Raw genomic sequence first — 26,310 nt, forward strand, 5'->3', positions numbered from 1 at the left:
GGTTAAAAGACAGGAAACAGTAGGATTAAATGTTTCTGATTTCACAGTGGAAAAAGATAAACAATGGAGTTCCTCAGGGATCTGTACTTGGACCGGTGCTTTTTAATATATAAATGATCTGGACAGGGGTACGACGAATGAGATGATCAAATTTGCGGATGACATGAAATTATGCAGAGTAGATAAATCTCAAGTGGATTGTGATGAATTGCAGGAGGATCTTGTGAGACTGGAAGATTGGGCTTCCAAATGGCAGATGAAATTTAACATGGCCAAGTGCAAAGTGATGCATGTAGGGAAAAATAACCCTTGCTGTAGTTACACAATATCATAATGCCTCTATCGCTTCATGGTGAGACTGCATCTTGCATACTGTGTGCAGTTCTAGTCATTGCATCTGAAAAAAGATATAGTTGCACTGGAGAACATGCAGAGAAGGGCAACCAAAATGGGGGGCATGGAACACCTTCCCTATGAAGAAAAGCTAAAGAAGTTAGGGTTCGGTTTGAAGAAGAGATAACTGAGGGGGAGGGGGGGATATGATAGATCTACAAGACCATGAAAGGACTTGAACAAGTTAATGTAAATCTGTTATTTATGCTCTCGGATAATAGAAGGACTGGGGCACTGTATGAAGTTAGCAAGTAGCTCATTTAAAGCAAGCAGTGGTAGTTTGTGATTTTTTTTTTTATGTTTGGATACTTGCCAGGTATTTGTGACTTGGATTGGCCACTGATGGAAACAGGATAGTGGGCTTGATGAACCGATGGTCTGCCCCATTGTGGCATATCTTATGTTCTTAAAAAAAAAAAAAGTTGGAGCCAAACAGGGAAATTGTATGGGGTCAGGCCAGACCCCCCGTCTCAACCCGGGACCGCTAGTTGAGGTGGCCCCGGCCTCCCTTCCCCCTTGCATACAATAAAATGTGGCCCTGGTCCCCGATACTAATAACTCTCACTCCCCAAGTTCCAGCAGCCAAACACCCAACTCCCACAAAAAAAAAAAGGTGCAGAACCCCCTGTACCTTAAATTGGATCCCACATGGCCTGGGTTCGATCCCTCACGTGGCTGAGACAGGGTCAGTTCGGTGCCATTTTAGATGGTGCACCCAGACATGATGCAGGATCTAATTTAAGCTACAGAGGGGTACTGGACAGGGGCCAGGGTGCTGGGGTTTGTGGGGGGCTTTGGGGGGGGGGGGGCTGGGGGCTGAGGAGTTGGAATGTTGGGACTTCGGTGGGGGGGGGGTATTGATATTGGGGACTGGGGCCACATTTATTATGTGCAAGGAGGAAGGGTGGCTGGGACTGTCTCTGCATGTATTTGTTTCACATTTTGGGGATGTTGGGGCCTCCTCAACTGGTGGCCCTGGGTTGAGACGGGGTCAGCACTGATCCCTGATCAACCTCCTTGTTTGTAGCAAAATTTTTTTTTTTTTGGGCCAGCAGCCCTTTAAGGTGATGGAAGTCATGTGAGGTTGGGGGCCGCCATAACGGTAACTGGGAACACTTCCCCCCCCCCCTCCAAATACCCAGATGCACTAAGCCTTGATGCGTTTTTTGGGGAAGGGGCCCCACTAATGCGGCAACATTCCCACACGATAGTGGGACCCCCTTCTGAAGGAAAACATCACGGCTTAGTACATCTGGGCGTAAGTTTTTGTACCTGAGGCAATGGAGGGTAACGTAACTTGCCCAAGGTCACAAGGAGGGGCAGTGGGATTTGAACTCTGGATTACACACACATTGCAATTCATCATGTTTTTACTCTTTCTCACAGAACAAAACGAGAAAAGAACCAGTTTATACCCATTACTGTGACACCTGCGACCGTGGCTTTAAAAATCAGGGCAAGTATGAGGAGCATATCGTACAGCATGTGAAGGTAAGATAGCATTTTGTTCTAGCTGGGAAAATTAGTAAGTGAGGTAGTGAGGTGCTTAAATTCCAGAGTTGTGAGACAAGAGATATCCTCTTGGCATATTTATGGGGAGATCCATGGTACAGCCATGCAAAAAAAAAAAAAAAGTGGCAGAATTCATTAGATGTGCCAAAAATTCTGCAACTGTTTTTAATTTGATATGTATTTTATTTTGCTCCATGTCTAAAGTTTTTCATTTCAAGATTATCATGTTTAGGTGCTTTTTGTGACTGCAGACTTGTTGACATTCTGCTGTGGAAGGGAGATTATCTGTACTGTGGAGTCTGGGGACTTCATGCCACGTGTGTCCTGATAAATATTTGGAGAATGCCATGGGGCTGACTTTGTCAGGGATATCACTAGTTGTTGGGCTCAGCATAGAGAGCAGCAGGAGCTTCTTCCAGGAACAGGTTACTGCTCCTATCTGTAGGAGGCTTCCTCTGCAGTGCCATATCCTTTCATACCAGTGATAAATTCCAAAGAAAATAATCTGTTGAATTATATACCATTTGAAAAGCTGACATTTTAGGTTCACTAGATCTTCTTTCTGGGTATTTGTTATGAATTGAGCTCAATAAATGATACCCCTTCCACAAAATGCAGCCCCTCTGGGATGGGTATTTAGAACTGTTTCTAACATAACTTCATATGTTTTTCTTTGCCTTTAGAGCAATTAGAAAATGTTGGTGTGAGCAGGTAATAACGTCTTAATTTTTTTTCCCCCACTTTCACAGTGCAAAGTAGAGGGTTGCAGCTATAGTGCACAGCAGAAACTGGTTCAGATTCACTGGCAAAACGTGAGTGCCTGCCTACCTGCTTCCAGACCCCTTCCTCCCCATATCCTCCTTAGGGCAGTTGCTATAAATAAGGGGGAGGGAAGCTATTAAAAAAAAAAAAAATTCCAGCCTCCTGACATCCTTACACTAATATTAAGTAACACCAGTGTGTTAGAAACAGGAATATATTATGTGAAAAGAAAGGTGACTCTTAGTATTTCTCTGCTGCTTTTACTTTCTTGCAGCAATTGGTGAGTTTGTATAAAGAGAGCGTGCCACCCACACAGACAATTTGCCATACTTTTTCTCCACCTTAAAGATTACGGAAGAGCTCTTTACTCTTCACAAAATCTATCCTTTTCGCTGGTGACTTGCTTCAGGTTCTGGCTTTCTTCTGTGATGGAAGCATCTCTGCGAAAAGCATGACTCGATCTGTCCCAATAAGATTGTATATAAAATGTTTTGATAAGAAGACGTCCAGAGGAACCAGATTTATCAACAGATTACAGCAGTCACCTATGTCTTGTTTTACAGTGTAGGTATTTTATGTACAAGCTCTCTGTTGACAGGGACCTAGTAAAATTGTACAACAGGGGGAATGGGGGGGGGGGGGGGGCATAAGTTTCCAGAAGAGCCCATCATTAAAGACCTGAGCTAGATTGTAAGGAGAATGGAAACAGTAAAGTCCTTCGGGGCAGAGGAATGGAAGAAATCTGCATGATTGTGACAGAATCATCAATGACACAAATCTTATTCTGCTAGATGCATGGTCCGGGTGCAAAGAGGATAAAACTGGACACTCCAGAAGAAATTGCAAAGTGGAGGGAAGCGAGAAGAAAGTGAGTGTGTTTCTTTTGGAATCCGTGTATGTGTGAGTTGGCAACCTCTCGTTAGCAGTGAATCCAGCTCTGTAGGAAAGCGAGCTGAAGATGAGTCTTGTCATCTGTATGATTTCCCTTAACTCCCATCAAGAACAAAAATGTCTGTGATAGCCCCATAATAACTGCCAAAGAGCTTTCAGACCAGTTTGTCAAAAATGAAATACTTTAGCACGATGCACTGCTTTGGAAATTGTGCTGGGCTGATAAATCTCTATTGTTGATGCATTTACAGTTCTGATTTTGGTTTGGGGTTGGTTTTTGTTTTTTTTTTAATCTGATGTGCCAGTGCATTCCTGTTCATTGCCTGTCTGCCCTCCTTCTCTTCTGCTCTTACCGTCTCTGCACAGAAGAGGCTGTCTGTGACTCATAAATCCTACATACAAGTGAAACTACAGCCAAAACATCAAGAAATGGTATCATAAAATTGTTGAATCAAAGAGCTAGGAATTTCCACACAAAATAGACCCAGGAAACGCCAAAAGAAATAATCTTGTTTACTTATAATCCAAATTAATGTTCAGTATGAGCTCATCTATAATCTTACGCTGAACCTTGAATAGTTTTTATAATCACGCATCACTATGCCTGTCGGCGTGCCCTTCAGAATCGGGCTGCCCAGACCACTACATCACATGCCTGTAGATGAGTTAATTTTTTGAAATTTTCTTTGCAAATAAAACTTGTATCGTGTTGAAGGAATTCTAGGCTCAACAACGGCCGGTGTTTCGCAGTGGAGCTTCATCAGTAGCAAACACGATCATGTAAGTAAACTCTTTAAGAGATTGACACATTTCTCTTCCCAGCTCAGATTGTCACGATCTCGTCATGCTTCATTAACGTGCGCAGGCCACATCCTCCCGGGCCTGCACATCCAGACGATACAACTTGGAAAAAGTATGTAAGGAGGACCACGTCACAGTTCGGCATATATCAATGGGAGACAACAATCTAACTTCCGCCTGTGACACTGCTTGAGCCCGACTGGAATGAGCCCTAACCTGAGTAGGCAATGGCTTATTGGCATCCACATACATGGCCATGACCACATCCTTAATCCAGCGAGCTTTTGTAGCCTGCAAAGCTGGTTCGCCGTGCTTCCTTAAGCCATGAAGGACTAAACAGGCGATCCGTCTTTCAGAAAGGTTCAGAAACTTCCAGATACCTCACAAGTCTCTTGACATCCAAGGGACACAAGAGTCTATACTCCTCTGCATCCCTGCCCTTATCCAGGAATGACAAGGAAATGGACTGATTCAAATGAAATTCCAAGAGCATCGAAGGCAAGAAGGATGGAACAGTACACAGCTGTAATGCCCCTGGAGTCACCCGAAGGAATGGCTCCCGGCAAGATAAGGCCTGCTGCTCGGAAATTTGACACGCAGAACATATAGCCACCAGGAACTCCGTTTTCATGGTTAATAACCGCAAGGAAAGGCCACGCAGCAGCCAGAAGGTATGGTCCGCCAAAAAATCCAGTACCAAATTAAGACTCCACAATGGAACCGGTAACCTCAAGGGAAGCCGAAGATGTTTCGATCCCTTCAAAAAAATGGGCCACATCAGGATGAGATGATAAGGAATTGCCATTCAACGGTCCTCTGAAACAGGCAAAAGCTGTAACCTGTACCTTGGAGGAATTAAGGGCCAATCCTTTATTCATCCCATCCTGCAAAAAGTCCAGAATGAGCGGGATCTTAACTAAACAAAGAAGAATATCACGCTCCTCGCATAAGCCCTCAAACACTCTCCAAACCACACAAAGGTTAAAGAAGTGGAGAACTTTCAAGTACAGAGTAAGGTGGCAATCGCCGCAGAAGAATATCCACACTTCAACAGGCGAGTCCTCTCAAGGGCCAAATCGTAAGAGAGAACAGAGTTGGATCCTCAAGGAGAACTGGTCCCTGCTGCAACAGATCCATGTGCCTCGGAAGATGAAAGGGGGTCTCCATCAGGAGCCTTCGCAGATCTGCATACCATGGATGTCTGGGCCAGTCCGGTGCCACCAGGAGTACCAGGCCCCTGTGGCCTTCGATCTTGTGAATTATCCTGCCCAACAAGGGCCAAAGAGGAAAGGCATAAAACAACCTGTCTTCCGGCCAGACCTGTACGAGAGCATCTATGCCCAGGGGGATCTCTGCTACAACTGAAGAGTTGAGGAGAGAAGTTACCAGCAGGTCTAGGAACAGAAGGCCCCAGCAAACCACTATCAGCTGAAACTCCTTGGCAGAGAGCACCCATTCTCTTGGGTCCAGACTGTCCCTGCTGAGAAAGTCTGCTCTTACATTGTCTTTTCCTGCAACGTGAGTGACTGAGATCATCTGTAGAAGTCCTTCCACCCAGGCCATAAGTTAGTCTATCTCCTGTGACACTGTAATGGGGTCACTATGCCAGCCCAGGGAAGTAGGTTAAATCCCCCAGGAACTAAAAACCCCAGGGAAGAAATGTAAGAGGGAAGGGAAAAAGCAAGAGACAGGGAACTAGGGAGCCACACAGGTTCCTTCCCCAGTAATAAAGAGACAAGAGAGACAGTTGTGGAAGGAAAAGGGTGGAGCCCCAGGAACCAATCCCTGGCCACTAGGGGAGGAGCCTCCACCCTATAAAACCGAGCCTCACCCAGAGCAGTTTGTCTCTTTCTGGGGACTGAAGAGGTTGGATCCCGGACTGATATACCTGTCTTTCGGAAGGACTCCATTCCCAGGAAGCTGCACACGCAGGGGAGACCGAAAGCAGGAGGACTGCAACCTTGGTGCCAGGGAAAGTGAACCTGGGAATCCAGAGACTGCCATTGGTTTGGAAGAGTTTTTGCTAGTGAACTATTTCAGGAACTGCCAAGTGGGCGGAGATATCTCTGGGGAAAATGGTAGAGGCCAGAGATACGAGGGAGGTGGCAGAGAGGCCAGCAGGGACGGACTTTAAATTCCTTGCTGGCCTGGTTTGGGGACATTGTTTGACCGGGACTTGTGGCATACAAGGAAGAGGACTGAAATCTAAGGGTTGAGACTCAGGCAGGAAGCCAAGCTCAGCGGTAGCTGGCTGGAGCTGGTGGCTCACTGGGGGAGCTTCAGTTCCCAGCCAGAAAGTGACTGTGGGTTTGAGCCCCGCTAGGGGAGCCTCCTGGGAACCAGAGGAGGGATTTATAATTGACTTCAGTTGGAGTTTTGTAGGTGCCCAGTAGTGTGCCTACCAAGAACAGGATCCGGGACAAGAGGATCCGGAGTTCATCCAACAGGCAGCGGGTGACAGACACTTGCAGTCTCTTGGTTCCTCCCTGGCGATTGATGTAGGCCACTGTCGTTGCGTTATCCGTCATCACGCGGACCGCTTGACCCAGTAGCCTGTGGCTGAACTGTAAGCAGGCCAACTGGACCTCCTGGGCTTCCAAGCGATTGATGTTCCAAAGTCCCTGGGCTTGACGGCTCCTGACAGTGAGCTCCCCAGCCCTGGAGACTCGCATCTGTTGTGACAAGGAACTCCCTTGCACAGATAAGCCTCCTGCAACCACCACTGGAGGTGAGAGCAGATTTCCATCAGCAAGTGGGGCTGAATGAAACAGCACATGAACGAAACAGCACACCACGGGCTTACTTGGCTACCTTGGCTACCTGGTTGTCTTATCTCCTCATCACTGGTGGGAAATCCTTTGTGAGTCAGATGTTTTACCCTGATTACTGCTCTTTAATCAAGCAAATCTTTCATGGGCTACGAAGTGTAGCCTCCCCTTCTGGAAATCTTTCAGGTTCAAGCTGGTTACATACTCCCCTCCAGCTTCTCATTTGTGATCCCACTAAGGGAGGAAACCACGCTTCTTTCCTCTCTTATATTACCCCACCTGTGATCATGAGACTGGGACCTTGGCTGGCCCAACTTCCTGAGATCCCATTCTCCAAAGCTCCCTTCATCTCTGAGTCACAAGGTATGTTGGGAGTTGTAGTTTCTCCCTCCTCCATTTCCTCTGCTCTGGAGGTTTCTCTTCTGCTCCAGTCTTGCATCCTCTCTCTAGCTCACGTGGGGCTAACAATGTGATATCTCCATCACAATTGCACTCTTCTGATAGGAATGTTTGCTTGTTTGGGTCCATTAGCCACCAGCTTTTATCTATGTTTGTGTTCAGAGGTACAATTCTCAGGGACTTTGGTTTGTCTCAGGATTTTCTTGCAGCAGGTAAAGAATTGCACATGCCTGAATCCCTGCAGAGGATTCTGAGGGTTTCAGGCATTTGCAAGGCTACAACTCTTCTGCTTTCTCCCCCTCGCAACTGTCAGCCCAGAGGGCTGACTGCTTGTTTGCTTCTGCTCCCCACCAGGGAGATGGGATGTCTGGTAACAATGGCTGCTGTTTGCAAAAATGCTAAGGCCAGTGAGAGTGTAACTATTTATTGAGCATAAAACTCAGCTGAATTACTTGGAAGGGTATGAGGCTCCAGATTTTTTTTAATGTAACTTAAGAATGTAAGAAGTACCATTCTGGGTCAGACCAAGGTTCATTGGGCCCAGCATCCTGTCTCCGACAGTGGCCAGACCAGTTCTCAAGTACCCATCAGATCCCCAAGTGTTGATCTGTTTCTGGTATCTTACTCCTAGGGATAACAGCTGGCTTTCCCAAGTCTACCTGTCTAATGACTATTTATGGACTTTTCCTTCAGGAACTTGTCCAATCCTTTTTTGAACTTCCACTATGGTAGTTGCCTTGACCACATCCTCTGACAATATAAGAAGCTGCCATACTGGGTCAAACTGGAAATCCATCAGTCCCAGCATCCTGTTTCCAACAGTGGCCAATCCAGGCTGCAAGATTCCATAGCTTGATTGTGCACAGAATGAAAAAATACTTCCTACGATTTGTTTTAAATTTGTCAGTTGATTGTTTCATAGAGTGTCCCCCTAGCCCTAGTGTTGTTTAAAAGGGTAAACAATCATACTCTAGTTACCCGATTCACCCAACTCATTTATACATTTCAATCTCATCTCCCCCTTGGTCATCTCTTTCCAAGCTAAAGAGCCCAAATCTATTTAGCCTTTCTCTGTAAGGAAACGTTTCTGTCCCTTTTATCATTTTCCACCTCTGTCCCTTTTCTATGTCCACTATGTCTCTCTTTGAGATGGGGCAATCAGAACTGCACACAGTACTCAAGGGATGGTTGCACCATGGATCTATACAAAGGCATAATGATATTCACTGTTTTGCTCTCTATTCCTTTTAAAACAATTCCTAACATTCTGTTTGCCTTTTTGACCACCACTGCACATTGAGCTGAAAACATCAAGATATTGTTCACATCGACTACAGTGTTCTTTTTCTGGGTGATGACTGTTAACATGGAACTCAACATTGTGTATCTGTAGTTGGGATTATTTTTCCCTATATGCATTACTCTGCAATTGTCCACATTAAATTGCATCTGCCATTTAGAAGCCCAGTCTCCTAGTGTCTCCTTCTGCAGTTTTTCACAATCTGCTGCTGAATTAACCTCTCGAAACAATTTTGTGTCGTCTGCAAATTTGGATACCTCGCACATCATTCCTTTCTCCAGATCATTTATAAATATGCTAAATAGCACAAGTCCCAGTTCAGATCCCGGGGACACTCCATTAATGACCTTTCTCTATTTGAAAAGCTATTAGTCTGACTCTGTTTCCTGTCTTTTTTTTAATTTTTTTATCCATTTACCAATCCACAATAAGACATTGCCTCTGATCCCATGACCTTCCATTTTCCTTAAGAGTCTCATGAGGGAATTTGTCATTTGCCTTCTGAAAATCCAGATACACTGTATCAACTGGCTAACCTTAATCTGCATGTTTATTTACATTTTCAAATTGGCATGGCAAGACTTCCCTTTCCAAAAACTGACACTCTCCCCTATTAAATCATGTCTGTCTAAATGTCATTTTGTTTTTAAGAATAGCTTCAATCATTTTGCCCGGCACTGAAGTCAGGCTCACCGCTCTATAGTTCTCCGGATCAACCCTGGAGCCCTTTTTAAAAATTGATGTCTCATTGGCCATTCTCCAGTTTTCTGGTACTGTGGCTGTTTTAAATGCAAATCATCAGAAATAGGTCTGCAGTTTCATTTTTTAGTTCCTTCAGACCTTTGGGGTGAATACCATCCTGTCCCGATGATTTGTTATTATTTAGTCTGTCAATCTGAGTTTTTACGTCCTCCAGTTTCTCAGTGATTCCATCTCGTCACTCAGAGTCATCACCATCAAAAAATATTTCCAGTATATGGCCCCCAACCTCCTCCTCAGTAAAGACAGAAGCAAAAAATTCATTTAGATTTTCCACTATTTTCTTGTCCTCCCTGACCACCTCTTTTACCCCTCGGTCATCTAGCGGCCCAGCTGACTTCCTTGCAGGCCTTTTGCTTCAAATCTACTTGAAAAAATGTGAATTACTTGTTTTGACCTCTATGGCAAGCTTCTTTTTAGCCTGCTTAATTACTTTTTTACATCTAACTTGCCAGTGCTCATACTGTTCCTTATTTTCCTAATTTTTTTTGAATTCTATCCTTTTGGCTTTAATTGCTTCTTTCATCTTGCTATTAAATCACACTTGTAGTCATTTGGTTTTCCTTCCACATTTTTTAATGATCTAATACAGTGATGGGCAACCTTTTGAGCTCAGTGTGTCAAAATTCGTAAAAAAACCGAGCATAACTCGGGCGGTGTGTCACTTCTAGAAAAATCCATAATTTTGTGATATTTGTAGCTCTAATTAATAACAGTTATAATTTTAATATATGTACTGTATTTATTAATAAAGCAAAAACAAATAATTCTTTACCTTACCTGCTTAGTGACTTTTTTGTTGCTGAATTTCATTGGCTAAATATTGGTATTTCGTACACTTCAAGCCCAAGCAAACGTTACAAACTTCATCAGTCAGTCGGTTTCTTTTATTGGTTTTAATATTATTTAACGCTGAGAATAAGGTCTCACAAAAGTACGTAGAGGGAAAAATTGTGAGTAAAACTATCGCTAGATTTTTCAGAGTGCTAAAAGTGTTCGGTAGTCGGTACCAAGCACTCCAAATTTCCTGTTCGTAGTGGCACTCCTCTTCATTCTCCAAGCGAATCCTTTCCAGATTCTCAAGCTTTGACCTCAAGTCGACAAACACCTGAGCCCAGATGCTGTCTTGAAATTCTGCAAGTTGCATCTCCAAATCATCAATTTGCATCCATTGGAAACCATTTAATTCCAAACTACTGTAGACTACTACATCCGGATACTTAATTATTTTCATTGTCTGTTCGAGGCTTCTAAATTGATTAAATCTTTCACCGAACCGGTCAAGTAATGAGTTTAAAATATGCTGGGACTTTATATGCAAGAGCTCCATTTCATTTTGTACAGTTGCGCTGTCCTTCTCAAAATACTTTATTACTTGAGGAAAATACTTATAAGTTTTAGTTTCTACATCTCGCTTGAAAAATTTGTTTACTTTCAAAAGCTTTTATGTATCCAAACATAACGTCAATACTTTTGCCAAAACCTTGTAACTTTAAGTTCAGTTCATTAATATGAACAGAGAGATCCTGTAAAAAAACATCAGTGCGTTGACCCACTTACGATCATTGAGCTGAGGAAAGTTTCCCAGATCCTTATCCTCAAGAAATACCTTAATTTCTGCTAAGCACTCCACAAACCGCTCCAGAACTTTTCCTCGGCTCAGCCATCTCACATTATTGACCATCAGCAGTCCACTGTATGTTGAATCAACTTCCAGTAAAAGTGCAGAAAATTCTCACTTGTGAAGGGGTCGCGCAGCTATTAAATTCACTATTTTTGTTACAACTGACATTGTCATTTAATACGGTGAATCCTGCCTTGGCACATGACTCCTCCTGATGGATAATAGAATGAAAAGGCACAAGTGGATGTCCAATAGCTTCCATAAACAATTTTACAAATCCCACTTTTTTCCCCACCATGTTGGGTGCCCCATCTGTCGTCACTGACACAACTTTAGAGATATCAATGCTTAGGTCACAGAATATTTGTATAACAACCTTACATACTTTGCTTCCTGATGTACTTATTGGCACAGATTCTAACTTTATCAACTCTTCTCTCATTGTGAGATCATCAGAATATTGACCAATAATGGCCAACTGATCATTTGATGTGACATCAGTAGTTTCATCAAGAGAGATCGAAAAATATTTACAATTATTTAAGTCTCTTTTTAATTGATGCTGTATGTTTGTGTTCAGTCTCATTATTCTGTCTTTCATGACATTTCTACTGAGTGGTAACTCAGATATTTGCTTAATAATTGCATCTTTATTCTGCATATCGTGAAATAGAACTGGTGCATATCTTAGAGTTTCTTTAATAAATTCTCCTTCACTGAGGGCTTTTCCATGCTGAGCTATGGAGTGAGCAATGCTGAAATTTGCAGATGTTAAATTTGTAGAGCCTCTTACAAATTTAAGGATGGAATTTGATTGACTCTCATAGAGGTGTAGCTGCCTGGAAATGTATTCCTTCCTTTCATCCTCACTTTTTTTCAATAGCTTGGAATGATTAGTTTCAAAATGTCTATTTATATTCCACATTCTGCTTACTACCGTTTTGTTACACAGCACACAAAATGATCTGCCGTTTCTGTCAATAATGCCATACATCTCGGTCCATATCTCCTGAAAGGGTCAGCTACTGCTACTACCACTTCCTTTATTTAATCTTGTTGTTTTATTTTTTGGGTTCTCCATCAGGGGGGGGCGGTGAAAGGAGATAGATAGCCTGTTAGCCCTGCAGGCAATTAGGGGTTAACTAGACTAGAGTCTCAGATGAGGTGTTCCCTTCCCCCAGTATTGCTGAGCGGTAACTGTGGTGAGTACACTGGCAGCACGGTAGATTTTGGTACCTGCTTTAAGATAATGGCATGTGTGTAAGGAGCACACTCGCCTGAGATGATTCTCCTATCCCCCAAGAGCCGTCTGCCGCTTACAGGGCAAATGTTCCAGTGTTTCCAGCTGCCTAGATGCAAGTCTGCGGATGGGAGCTCTGGCTTCACTGCCTTCACTAATGGAGGTAAGATGGTGCCATTCGTGCCATGCTCTCAGTAGGAGGGTTGCCCCGCCTCCGGATGCTGACACTGTCTGCTTGCTGCTGTTTTATCTTATGGAGTTCCTTTACCAACAGTTATAATTTTTCCTGATGGGAATACTACTACTGATGAGGAACCTATTATGGTAACCTTGAAAGATATTTGGAAGATGGCTGCCAAACTGGACCAAACTCTGTCCCAGACTGTTTCCCAGCTCTGTAATTTTTCAAATGAAACCATAGTTAAGTTTGACGAACAGGATAATCACATGTGTATTTTGGGAAGTAAATTACCTACTCTTAATGCCACTATAACATCAGTACAAAAACACAGCCCGACCCTTTAAAATTAGTTTTTTAGTATCCCCCCACCCTCCGGACCCCTCCAACCCCCCCCCTCCCCAAACTTTTTAAGTACCTGTTGGTCCAGTGGGGGTCCCGGGAGCGTTCTCCCGCTCTCGGGCCGTCTGCTGCCAGTAAACAAAATGGCGCCGATGGCCCTTTGCCCTTAGCATGTGACAGCGTATCCGTGCCATTGGCCGGCCCGTCACATGGTAGGAGCACTGGACGGCCTGCGCCATTTTGTTTACTGGCAGCCGGCTGTGTTTTTGGGTTATCGGCTCGGTGTAGCAGATTTAAAAAAAAAAAAATTCCTGATAGTCCACGAAACGCCGCGCGTGTCAGCAAAAACGTCTCTGCGTGTCATAGGTTAGCCATCACTGATCTAATACATTGTGTCTGGGCCTCAAAGATGGTAATTTTAAATAGTGCCCATGTTTTTTTTACCTTATGGATTGCTGCTTTCATCTTTTTTTTTTCCTAACAAATTTCCTAATTTTATCATAATCTTCCTTTTTATTAGTTCAGTGCTACTGCAGTAGTTTTCCTTTGCATTCACCCTCCAGTGCTTATGTCAAATTGTATTACATGGTGATCACTGTTGGCAATTGGATCCACCAGTTTCCTACTTGCACCAGATCCTGCTTCCCACTGAGAACTAGACCTAAAATAGTTCTCTCTCTCATTGGTTCCATGATCCACTACTGCATGAAACAGTCATTGATGGCATCTAGGAACTTTACCTCCCTTGCAAGTCCTGATGTGCCATTTACCCAGTCAGTACTCGGGTAATTGACGTCTCTCTTATTATTATGTTGCCCATTTTACTAGCTAATCTATTTTCTGTTAGCATTTTGCAGGCTATTTCCTCATCCTGGCCAAATGGGCAATATTTATTTGTTTATTTATGCTTTGCATATACCGTCGTTCCAGCGAATGATCACTATGGTTTACATAAATTGCATATAAGTTTAGTGTAGTATCACAAGGTTTACATATTCATTAAAGAAGAAATAATTGTTAAGTAGCAGTTATAGTATTAATATGTTCAATAACATTAGTTAGAGGATGCAAAACAATTCTTTACCATTTACCCTTGCAATTTCTGTCCCTAAAGATTCCAGAGTGCATTTTCCTTCTGCAAAACCTTTATCCTACTTAACTCTATGCCATTCTTAACATATAGTACCCCGCCTCCCCAAATTTTATCTTCCCTGTAATGTCAATGAAATTTGTGGCCTAGTATCACAGTGGTTATCCTTCTTCCACCAAGTCTCTAAGATGCCCATCATTCTCTCCAGTCTTTAGCATCATACTCTCCAGTCTTATTTTTCAGACTTTCTGCATATGCATACAGGCAATTTAAAGAAGTTTTATATGTATTTCTATTTTTATATGTACCCACTACCTGCTTATTAGATGATACATGCAGTTCTGAGTCATTTTTATCTGCGTGCTCTGTATTTAAATACATCTGCAGCTTTTACAACCACCTCTCTATTGGGGCATTCTAACTTACTTGGTTTGCTAGTATCCTTTGAAGATATCTCCCTCTAAACCATGTGCTGCTGAGCGACTGTCAACATTCTCCCATGTTCTAATTTAAAAGCTGCTCTAGCTATTTTTTTAAAAGCACTAGCAGCCTGGTTCCACTGGTTAAGGTGGAGCCAATTCTGTCTGAATAAGCTCCCCTCTTCCTTAGAATGTTCCTAGTTCCTTAACCTAAAACCCTCTTCCCTGCAAAATTCTCATCCATGAATTTGCTGCCTCCATTATATGCAAATCTATCTCATGGATATTTATTGTGAATATCCTGAAAACCAGACCTTTTGTAGCTCTTAAGGACCAGAGTTGGCTACCCCAGCTATAAAATCTTATCTAGGTGGCATGTGAGGTGCGCTGCCTTCACACCAGGCAGGCAAATTATCAAGCGATCCTCACATCCACCAGCCATCCAACTATCTAATTTCCTAATGATTGAATCACCTACTGCAATGGCCGTCCTAACCCTTCCTTCCTGGGTATAGACACACATCCTTGGTGTGAAAGGATAAAGAATCAGCAGGAGGGCGGAGCCTAGCTACAGGATCACTTCTTGCCACATCAAGATGGTGGTCTTTTGCCACTTGACTTTGCTTTTCCAAAGAAGCACAAGGGCTATTAGACTGAAGTTGAGGCCACTCTACTATGTCCCTGAAGGTTCTCCTCGATATACTTCTCTGTCTGCCTGATCTCTTGCTCCGTGTCTGCCACTCTGGCCTTCAGAGATCAGACTCATTTTCTGAGATCCAGGAGTTCTTTGCAATAGATAATTACCAATAGGTAGATAATCATTCATGTGGCACTTGGTACAAAAGACTGTCTCCCATTTCACTGTAGGGCTTCAGTCTGTATCTTTTTTTTTTTTTTATTCTTTATTTCTTGATTTTCACATTTCAGTATACAGAAACAAATATTTCATATCATACAAAATAAACCTTGAATGGACTATTTCAAAAAATACAATTATCATTGTATATCTGAAATTTAAAAATTTGGCTAATCATCAATAAAGAAAAACATTAGAGGCTTGAAAAAGAAATTAGGATCCATAGGAGATTAAGAAACTAAGAAAACAATCCATGCTAATGAGCAGAGAAGCCACCCAGAGAAGTTCAGCTTCCGAAGCAGAAAGGAAGTTTTTTTTGTTATCCTGTTGAAAATAAAAATAAAGTTAAAAGAAGACTAGTGAAGTTGTTGAGTAGAGAGAGGTGTTGGAATGACAGAGGTCTCAATCCAAAGACTTGGTTGATTTTTCTTTTTGTTGGCTTTGTGTTTTGAAGCAGCAGTTGGACTTCCCACAATGTAACAATTTAGTGCTAGTAGCTTGGAGCAATAAGTATTCCAGTGTGAAAGAACTTGGAAATGGGTTCTGACGGAAAGGGCAGGGAGAAAGCTGGTCACAGTTTATGCAAGAATGTTTTCTTACATGCAGACTGTATGCATGTAAGTTTACTTCTAGTTAGCTGAGAAAGGGAAGTTTTTTTTTGTTTTTTTTTTAATCTTAGTTTGCTGTTGCAACAGGCAAAGCAGTTTGGTCTCTGAGCGGTATGAAATGTGCATCTCCTAATGTATTCTCAGGCTGGATATCAAGATCTCTCTCGTCAGTGGATGTGTCCCTGGATGTGTGGAAACACCCCAAGGGTAGGTGTCCTGAGTAAAAGCTAGGACATCTTATTACGCAAGGCTAAAGGCAATTTATAATCCACTGCCCCTCCAAGCTGATCACATATGCAACAGGAGGAGTCCACTAAACACTAGGTATACAGGCTACAGTATGTAACATAGCAAAACACCAGCCAATGCTATTGGGTCCTTTGGGAAAGAGGGGAAGCTAACTTGCTGTGAGAGAATAACAAAATTCAAGTTTTACCCATTTGTGCTGGTATCCCATGTTTATAACTTGCTAGGTTGCATGGTGGTCACTTGGCTAATCCTCTATTTCTCGGGTCTTTGTGGGGCATCTGGTGATTGATTTTTAGGGGTCCTTGGGCTCACCTCGTGGTTTACCACCCAAGACTGTTTCACGGGCATGGGAATTCCAAGGCAAATTATGTTCGCGTTTAGTTCGTTTCCCTTGCGTCTGGACTACTGCTACCTGCAAATGTGCGCTAAAAGCGAAGAGCGTGTGCTAAACGGAATATGCGTGCATTAACTGCAAATATAGTACCCGAATGTAATCCGCTCTGAAGTGCTGGAAAAAAAAAGTGCGAAAAGCGGAATATTAAAAAAACCAAACCAAACCACAACTAAAATAAATAAATAAATGGGAAAGGCTTGCTCGCGCTGGTGGCTGCCAATGAAGAGCAAAGCAGAGGAGGAGAGAGAAGAGTGAGGGGAGATAAATACAAGAGGGGAAGAGGAGATAAGTAGAAAGGGGTTTGGGTGTAAGGTGGGAGGAGGAGAGAAGGGAAAAGGGAATGAGCAGGGGAGTGGCAGGATATTAGGTAAAGATTGCTAATATATCCGAGTGCACGCATCGCTGATCGGTGGCAGAGAGAAGGCACGCGTGCCATGCTGCCCCTGCCTTTCCCTAATTCTACAATAACTGCCTTAAGACTTCTTTATGGAGCTTAGGTTTGTTGCATGTTCCTAGGTCCAAAGTTCTTCCCGCTTGTTACAAAAGGAGGCTTTGAAGGGAGTGTCTCAGACACAGCCCGAACTGCATGGACAGGGATCTCTAGAGAGCTGGAATGGGGAGCGCGCTCTCCGTTTCAGCAGTAGCTGCAGACGTAGAGTTTTTTAGCCATATCTCATTCTCTGCACGTTCAAGACTGCTCCCGGTTTTGCATAGGGGGGCCCCAGAAGAGTTTGCTTTTTAAAAATGCATGCCTTCCGAGGCCAGTATATCAAATTACACATTTTGTTTCCAACACGGCCACGTGTGCAAAAATGCGAAAGTGTGGGTGTTTTGCACAAAATCTTTCACAAAAATTTTTTTTTTCCAAAAATGGCCGTCAGAGCAGTAAACGTTTGCACATAGTCTGTGATACACAAGTTTATTAAGATTGCCTGGTAATTTGCTGCTGTCATACAAAGCAGCTCATTACTACGCAAAGAGGTGTAGTTATTTTTTGCTGCCAGTCTGGGGGAGCCCCGCATTGTGCATGGGTTTAAAGGGGCTGTGTGCCCCCTCACAGACCCAAAGAGTTATAAGCCACAGGGCTTGCCCTTGCCATCCTCTTCCCAAAAGATTGAAAGTGATTCTTGGGCTGCCCCATACTCACCCCCTGTCTGGTTGGTGTCTTCTGGGGGCAGGAGTAATAACCCCACATGCTCCTGCCTCATCTGCACCATGCTCCAAAAAGGCACAAGCTGATCTCCTATCTCTGGGCGCATTCACATTTAAAGATCTTTACTATTTATACAGAGCTTGCCATGGCTTGGTATTGCAGATTATCTTGCCTGTAGAGTTCAGCATCCAGCTCCAGAATGAAGGACAGGAAGCCAAAAATGTATTCAGGCTCATCACCACATAGCCAGGAGACTACATTCAGAGATTCTTGTTCTTTAAGAGTTTTAATAAAGAGGTGTTTGTTCAGTAGGAATCATAGTCCATGGTTAAGATGCAGTAAAATACCGTATTGATAGGCCTTTTGTCTTTTCTGGGTGCATTTTATTCTTTGCTTTCTCTTGCTAGATGGGTAATTTGGGTTAATAAAATTAAGTACAAAAATGAAGACCAGCTTACCTTGTGTGTCTTTTACCCTGTTTAGTGCCATGTTGCTCCAAGTGGCAATACTGACACATGAAAACTGCCCAGGATTTATTTTACCAGGCACCTGATAGGTCACAGAAGCCTTGGTAAGCAGAATTATGACATCACCAGCACTGTGATATCATTAGTGCCTGGGTCACTGCCAAGTGACAGGTTGGCAGTCGTACTCCTGTGGCCAGTGGTGGGTGGGGGTGAGGCCAGTGGCATTAGTACTCCTCTCTGTAGCCCTTGTGTGTCTCCTCCTTCCTCTTATTGCCCTTCGTGTGCGGTCTTCCTCCTGTCTGCAGCCCTCCTCTCTGTCCCAACCCCTAGTTACCTCTCAGCTATAGGAAAATTCATTGTCATGCATTTTTTTTTCTATTTATAATATTTTTACCATTATTACAGGTAATTTTAAAGCAAAATACAATTAAGATTTGCAGTTTACATTTCAAGTCAAATAACAAGAAAGGAAAGGAAATTTTTAAATATACTTACTAACTGCAATATCTTCTCCTATGTAATATTAATGAAAAAGGTAATTCCAAGAGCAACTAAACTTAAGCGGGACTATAAAGTAATAGAAATTTACAGCAATTAGAGGATATCATGTTACTTTATATCTTACACATACCGTAATCAAAAACACACTTTAACTTGGATCCCCAAGGATGCTGCATCTAAAAAAATTACACAATTGATCAGGTTCAAAGTATACATTTTTTTACACCCTGCTTATTCACTGCACACTGGCATGGGAATCTAAGATTAAACCTAGCGCCCATACCAACTACTTCAGCACGCATGGATAAGAATTTTTTTCTTTGTTCCTGAGTGGAACGTGTAATGTCTGGGAATACCCAAACTAACTAACCGAAAAACTGTGATTTTCTATTACAGAAAAAAGCTTTCAGTAACATTTCTCTATCATGAGCGAAAACACATTGCATAAACAAAGTTCCTCTTTTAGTTATCTTTAATTCCGTTGATGTTTCCAGGAATTGTGTCAAGTCCAGCTCAGGATCAGATATTTGTTCTGGGGCTACCGTAACAGCTGTCTTGGTCATATACACTTTAGCTAAGGTAGGCATCAATTCTTTAGGAATTTTTAGAAAAGTCATGCTTAGCTCACTTCTTTTCATAGGTAACGCAAGGCAAGTTGCATTTAGGTACTGTGGGTATTCCCCTGTCCCCAGAGAACTGACAGTCTAAGGTTGTACCTGAGGCAATGGAGGGTGAAGTGACTTGCCCAAGGTCACAAGGAGCATGAGTGGGATTTGAACCCTGGCTTCCCTGGTTCTCGACTGGGCTGCTCCTCCACTCCGTTTGCTGAGTAATACAGACTGTGGAGATGATTCAAAGACTCACGTCTGCTACGTGCTTATGCAGGGCAAATGAAAGATTCAATGCCTGACTCTCATAGTAAACAACACAGACAGTTCAAAGTCTGTTCCCAGAAACAAATTTATTATCATGGCTAATATATGAGTAGTAATTAAACAGATAGGACTGTATTGTCCCTTCCAGTGGTCATATAATTGCTACAATAAAGCATGGTATAATTTATTTATTTATTTTAGTAAAAAGAGAGATTTCTAGCTGTGTACAGAAATCTGCATATTTCATTTTTTTAAAATTATCTATGCAGCACAACTGCATTTGTCTGTGTATGTATGTATATATTTTTTAAGAGCAGGTAACCATATCTTTAGCCAAGGAAAAACTGTGTTCCATTTCCAAATTAGTGGAAAAGCCCGTTGAAGATGATGGAAAATTGCATCTGCACATTCATCCACACATCTTTTGATTGCGGACACAGAGGCTTATGAATAATGGGTGCACTTTCACATTATATATGCATATTTCAACCCCACCTCAAAAAAATAAAATTTCCCCCAGCTGAGCTGGGAGGGTGATGCAAGTTTAACCCCCTTAATGTTGCTCTGAGAATGCTGGGAGGAGGTAAGCCTGCATCATCATTTTAGATCAGTTGCGGGGACATTTGTGGGGTTCCTGGTAATGAAAGAGGTACTTGGGGGAGGAGAAACGGGTAACTTTTTTTTTTTTTTTACACAAATTGTGTTTATAGGAAAAGGGGATGGAGCGCTGCTGTTGGCTTCCTAATATGTTGTATTTGGTTGTAGGATAGAATGGAGGGGAGGCAAACAGTCAGCGCTGGCTGGCCAGGTTTAGACCTGCTTGCATCTCCTAGATCACCCAGGTTTTGAGCTGCTTCTCTCAGCTGGTGGATTCTCAAAACCTTTGATTGAATTGGCTAAGTCCTTGTTTAGCTGGCCTAGAAACCTTTGAAAATCAAGCCCTGTGTCACTGGGCAAGAAAAAAAAAAGGATGAGGCCATAAAAGAAAAGTTGTGTGTTTTATGCATATGCATTTCAGTGCATATGTTGTAAAACAAAAAAACCCCCAAAATAAAATTATGAGAAATTTAAATGTATTGGGGAGAGTAAGGAGGATGACTTGGGAGAAATATGAAAAGTCCAAGAAAATAATAAATATATTATACTTATAAGACCTTTAGTGCTGTTGTTTTCAGTTTTTTGTACATTGTGTATTTTATAGAAATTTTCCAACACTGGAAAACATCAAAAAGAAGAAACTTCTAGAACAAGAGAGACAGCAGAGAGGAGATGTGCTTGCGACACCTCAGTTTGGGTATGTATTCCTGGGTGACAGGTGACACAGAAGCCCACAATTATCAGGTTTTTTTCTCTGACAACTGCTGAACACCTATTCCAAATTTGTGCAATACCAGGATCTGCAGCATGGTCAATTTTCTCAACAAAGGAAGGTAATTTACTGGGACCAGTGCTTTATAAACATTTTTTCTTAGCATCCAAACAGATGAATCCAGAACCAGTGGGTTATGCACCTCTACCAGCAGGTGGAGACGGAAAAAACAGACGACACAGTATATATCCCCTGAAGTGACATCAGCCCGCCAGTATTCTCTGTCTTCAGCAGATGGTGGAATGCATCTCCCTACTTGGGGATTGCTTCAGCTTTTAGAAGGAGAATTTGAAAAAGGAAACTACTTGCCCCTGGAGTGATACCAAATGGTCCTTCCCCCAGCTGAGAATTCCTGAGTTGATTTCCGTGGTCCCTCAGATGTATGCCTTGGTCCAGTAGCTGGTTTTTCAGCCTGCATGGACTTAGCTGATTCTCCAGCTTAAAGGCAGCGAGTGCAGGAGAAGGTGATGGCATTTGCCCTCTGCCCTCCCCGCAGCCGGAAACAGTTTCTGTAGTCAGCCAGGAAGGGCTGAGCTCACGTGTTTAAAAAAAAAAAACAGAAACAGAGTGGAGGGGTTAGTTTAGGACTTCTGGTTTTCATGCTCAGCGAGCAGTTCCTTCCCAACATGCGTTCCCGTCCCCATAGGGTATGTGGAACTGTGTAGCCTGGCGGGTTGAACAGCTTCGTTGGGCTAAGACCTGCTGTTAGGCTTCTTTTTTTGTGCGACGCATGGTATGCCCCAGCAACACTTGCGCACTGTTTTCTCCGCAGTCGTCTGCCCTCTATAGGATTGTCTGTGCGTACAAGTGTATCCTGCTGTGCGTCCGATTTGTGCGTGTGGACTGTATGTGCACTGTCTCGCATATCAGTTGTGTGCCGAGGTTTGGAGCGATAAAAGTGCACTTAGCTTTTTGGCGCACCGACTTGGGATGCTTAAATTTTGTGCGCAAAAAATTTGTGTACATAAATTTTGTTTCAGCGGGGTTTCAGCTGGAAGCACATCTTCAGTCGCCCGTTAAGTGTATTGATGGATTAATGGTGCCAGTGGCTAAGGAACCTAAGCGCCTTTCTTTCTGTGCTGCCTGTCACATTAGGGAATCTCAGTTTGAAAGGCCCTCTAACTTATGCCAGCGCTGCTTAGAGGCTCAGTGGGTACTGCAGAAGTGCCTCCTAGTCTTGGAATGGATCCTTCTGCCTCTTCTTGGGTAGAGGTTTTTTTCAAGGATTGCAATCTTTCCTTCAGGTGCAGTCCTCAGCGCCATCCAAGCCTGTCAGTGCAGATCCTCAGGCAGTAGCCTCTCCCTCTTCCGGTCGTTTAAGCGCCAAAGTACACCTCGAGCTGCAGATGTACCCGACAGGCATACAGATGGCACTGGGGGGGGGGGGAAACTTGCCTCTCTAGGGACTAAGTCCCATGCTCACAAGCACGCTAAGACTCATAAGGGTGCGGGTCCGGTCAAGCTTAAGCGTCCCCTCCGCAGGGGGATACTGATTCTTCAACATGAGATTCATATCCTGGAGATCTGGTTTGTAGCCCACTGCTCTAACCACTAGGCTATTTCTCCTTTCCAAATCTGTGATCAAAATAAGTTATAATTCAGGTACAGTAGGTATATTCCAGCTCCAGAGGGCTTACAATTTGTGTTTATACCTGAGGCAGTGGAGGTGAAGTGACTTTCCCAAGGTCACAAGGAGTGTGTGTGGGAGAAGCAGGATTTTAGCCCTGGCTTCCTTGTTCTCGGGCTGCTGCTCTAACCACTAAACTGCTCCTCCACGCCATGGGTTTGGAATATCTGAAGGCTGTTGCTTTTCAAGCAGACAGGGGCTGGGGATGCTGATTAAGCATTCACAGGCCCTGAGGGAGGGAGGTGGGGAGGGGAGAGTCACAGTCAGTGCAATGGTAACATTTACTGGCCAGATTGAGGTTCTATAGGTGTCAAGTTCTGAAGATGCTGCAGTCTGTGGCCACTGGCTAAGGACACTTGCTGTGATGGTTGAGCTCGATAGAAAGGGGTAGTGGGGATGAACAGATTAAAATTGGGGAGGGGAGTAGAACTTTGAGTGCTTACAGTTGAGCTGGAATCCCAAAGGAGCAGGAGGAAGCCGCCGACATAAAATCAGACAGTTGGCATATTTTTTTTTCCATGTTCAAAGTGGTGCATCCAGAAGGCAAAGCTTTAGATCATTTATGCAAAAAGATGGTAAAGTTCTCAGGGGTGCTAATGAAACAAGTACTCAGAGTTTAATTCACTGTCCGGATTATTTTCATTTTCCCATTGATAATTACTTATCAGCTTCTCGGAAAAATATAACTTTATATAATTTACACTTGAAAAGTTATTCCTTCATCAGTGATGAAAATATTCTTTAAAAGAATGCGAATAATTTTTCTACAATTATCTTTCTGATTTTTGTAAGGGAAAAGAACAACAAAATTTCCTAATAGCCCAGTCCCTTTCCACCAAGTTCAGGCTTTTTGTTATTTGTAACTTTCTTCCTCGGTAGGGGTCCAGTTCCTGCACCTGGGACTCCTTCCAGAATCCTGCCACTAGATGTCACCATTCCTCAATGACAGATTCCATTCACCTACCCCTACCCCCAGGGACTATGAACGTCATCTCCGCAGCATCCCCTGCCCTGACAGACCCAGGAAGCGGAAGCCCTGTGCTCGGAGACCCTTGTCCCATTGAGCCACTGGGCCGGCCCGCATATGGATTCTTTATTTTGCTTAGACTCCCAATGTTCCCTCTAACTTTTTTTTTTTTGTGGACTGTGTTTGCAGAAACATTCTCATGTGCAACACAGTGTACAAATTTTGTTTGCAGGGTTTTTTGTTTTGGTTTGGGTTTTTTTGAAACGCCATTCTGCGTTTTCCTTTTCTTGTATGTGCACTTGCTTCATGAACTGCATGCACCCACACGGCTTACGCGGACACTGGCTCAGAGTAGGTATATAGAGTTAGATGGGTATAGAAAGACAGCAAATTTGTGGAGGAAAAAAAGTAACTGTGACCTGCAACAAGGACTAAAGGTTTAACTGGGGTGTTCATTACTGAATGGTCCTAATCATGCCTTGCTTACAGAAGCCCTCTTGCTTACACAAAATCAGTGATGAGTCAGACCTTTTATCTAGTGGCATTTGCTGTATTCTCTGGTCGGTGTACCTCATTTTATAATGGCCTGTTTATACAAAGGCTATGGATACCTCAGCCGTCAGCTAGAGGCAGAGAGAAGCTGACAATGAATCATGAAAGGTTACAAATGAATAATTAATCTTTAATCTTTTTCTAGATCTTCATCGTGCTCTGCTTGTTCCACCATAGTTGAGATTTTATTCATTTTTCTGAGGAACCAGATGCTATTTTTAGCTTGGTTTCATATAGAGAAATGGGTCTTTTAGGTTACTGTGTTCCTGTCTCCCCCCACCCCCTTCTCCCAATAACCTGTGAACTGATCATTCAGATTTGTGCTACAGCTGATAGTGACACCCTCCCCGTCCCATGCAAGTTTTTGACTTCCTTGTTCTAGGTCAGTTGGAACCAGGGCTGGGATCTGGTGCCATGAGTCTTTATTCACAACCACCTGGGGATTTTTTTTTTCTTCCCTGTTCCTCCCCCCCACCCAACATTTGCATTTAGTTCAGTCATTACAGTGATGGGTTCTGGGTGAGGGCCATGCCCCAGAGCTCCTCCCAGAACTCTGCACTCATGGGCACTAAATCTGGACACTAGGTGTCACCCTTAGACAATGACCAGGATGTCCTCCTCTAGCCCACCCCCTGGGGACTGTGAGCACTACTGCAGCAGCATCCCCAGCTGACCCAGTTGGGGGTGGGTGCAAAAAATGTGACCTGGGGATCAAAGAAGGGACCTTTCACATGGCGTGCACTGACTGAGCCACCAGGCTGGCTCTGACTCACAATTTTTATGTGCCCTCGATATTGCCTACTTGCAATCCTTTTTTATCTTATTTTCTGAAAGGAAAGAAAACGTATGAGATTGCTACGTCTGTGTGTTGTGTCCCTAATTATTTTTGAAATCTCAGGGAGATCAGAGCACATTGTGATGTCACTGAGCAGCTTTAAAGCTGCTCTGCCTTTGGTCACTGACTGACTGCATTTCTTTCCTAGTTTCTAGTAGGGGGGGGGGGGAAATCTCTTGATGTTTAATGATGTGCTTATTCCACAGAAATTCACATAACGAGCGCTGTCAAAATCATGTGCAAATTTCTGTACCAAAGAAGGAAACCGCTCCTTGTTAAATTTGAAAGATGTGGTAAAAAATGGCCTATCACACCTTGTTTTATTACTTGATTTCATGAAACATTGTGGCAGTCATCACTCACATGGCTTTAATGCAGAGAAGTATTTGGCTGCTGGTTTGTGCTGAAAAAGCTAGGAGGTATGGAAAGAAGTGGATGTGTACATTGTGGTTATTTTGTAGTTGTGCTTATAAGTTTACATACCCCTGGCAGAATTTGTAAGATGTGTAGCATTGTAAGACAACATGAGCGATCAGATAAAACACGTTATTAGATTTCCTTGTAAATGTTCGATTTTCCTGAATGGTGTCAAATATCTTTTCTTTGATCCTATCCACTTACGGGGGTTTTTTTTGATGCTAAAGGTAATGTTGCTCCTTAGGTTCCCTAATATTTCTTTTTGGGGGGCACAAAGTATATTTTCAATGGCGGTCTAGTTCAGACACTTTAATTTTTTCTTTTCTTTTGTGATTTAATTTTGTTATAATTTGGGCCCTGTCTCGGGCCCTATTTCTTTCTCCCTCGTAATAGTGGTCTTTATAGTGCAAATGTTTTCTTATTTAGTTAATTCTTATTACTTGTAATTGGTTTTGCACTTTTTTCTTTTTCAAATATGTGTTGGTATTTGATGTAATAATTCAAATTAATAAAATATAAGTAAAAAAATAAATCAATAAGTTACAAGTGGCACCCAGAGCTAAAACTTTAGGTCTCATAATAAAATTTCTTTCTATGATCCTGTGTGACTTTAGAAAGACCTGGAAAAATCCACACCTTTTGGCCCTTAAAAAGGGCCCCTCTATGCCGAAAAAACAACCAAAGAATATGATTCCTGTCCTGTAAAAAGGCAAATGAGACCAAAAGAGTAGCTCTGGAAATAATAGCATCTTGTGAGTTCTCAAGAAAATTAGATGAATCAGAAAGAAATATTTTGAGAAACATCCCCATCTGTTGATGACTGAAGAGAAGAAAGATAAAATAATCTTGCAATTGGTGTTAATGCTTCCTCAGGAATGCCTGAAATGTCCTTCATATAAGATTTAAACAATTCAGAAGGTGAAGTGGAATTTTCGGAAAATGTAATACCCGCAGATTCAGAA

General features: G+C 42.8%; 1 protein-coding gene across 1 annotated transcript in view; it reads left to right on the plus strand.

Moving 5' to 3' along the window:
* The window catches only part of NUFIP1 (nuclear FMR1 interacting protein 1), an 85,761-nt gene that overhangs the window by 7,785 nt on the left and 51,666 nt on the right, over positions 1 to 26,310 (plus strand). Inside the window, exons 3-6 of the mRNA XM_029602907.1 lie at positions 1,780 to 1,884; positions 2,655 to 2,717; positions 3,459 to 3,535; positions 20,783 to 20,875. Coding sequence (XP_029458767.1) covers positions 1,780 to 1,884; positions 2,655 to 2,717; positions 3,459 to 3,535; positions 20,783 to 20,875 — 338 coding nt within the window. The remainder of the gene's footprint in view (positions 1 to 1,779; positions 1,885 to 2,654; positions 2,718 to 3,458; positions 3,536 to 20,782; positions 20,876 to 26,310) is intronic.

This window comes from Rhinatrema bivittatum, chromosome 5, assembly GCF_901001135.1.
Source record: "Rhinatrema bivittatum chromosome 5, aRhiBiv1.1, whole genome shotgun sequence".
NCBI lineage: Eukaryota > Metazoa > Chordata > Amphibia > Gymnophiona > Rhinatrematidae > Rhinatrema > Rhinatrema bivittatum.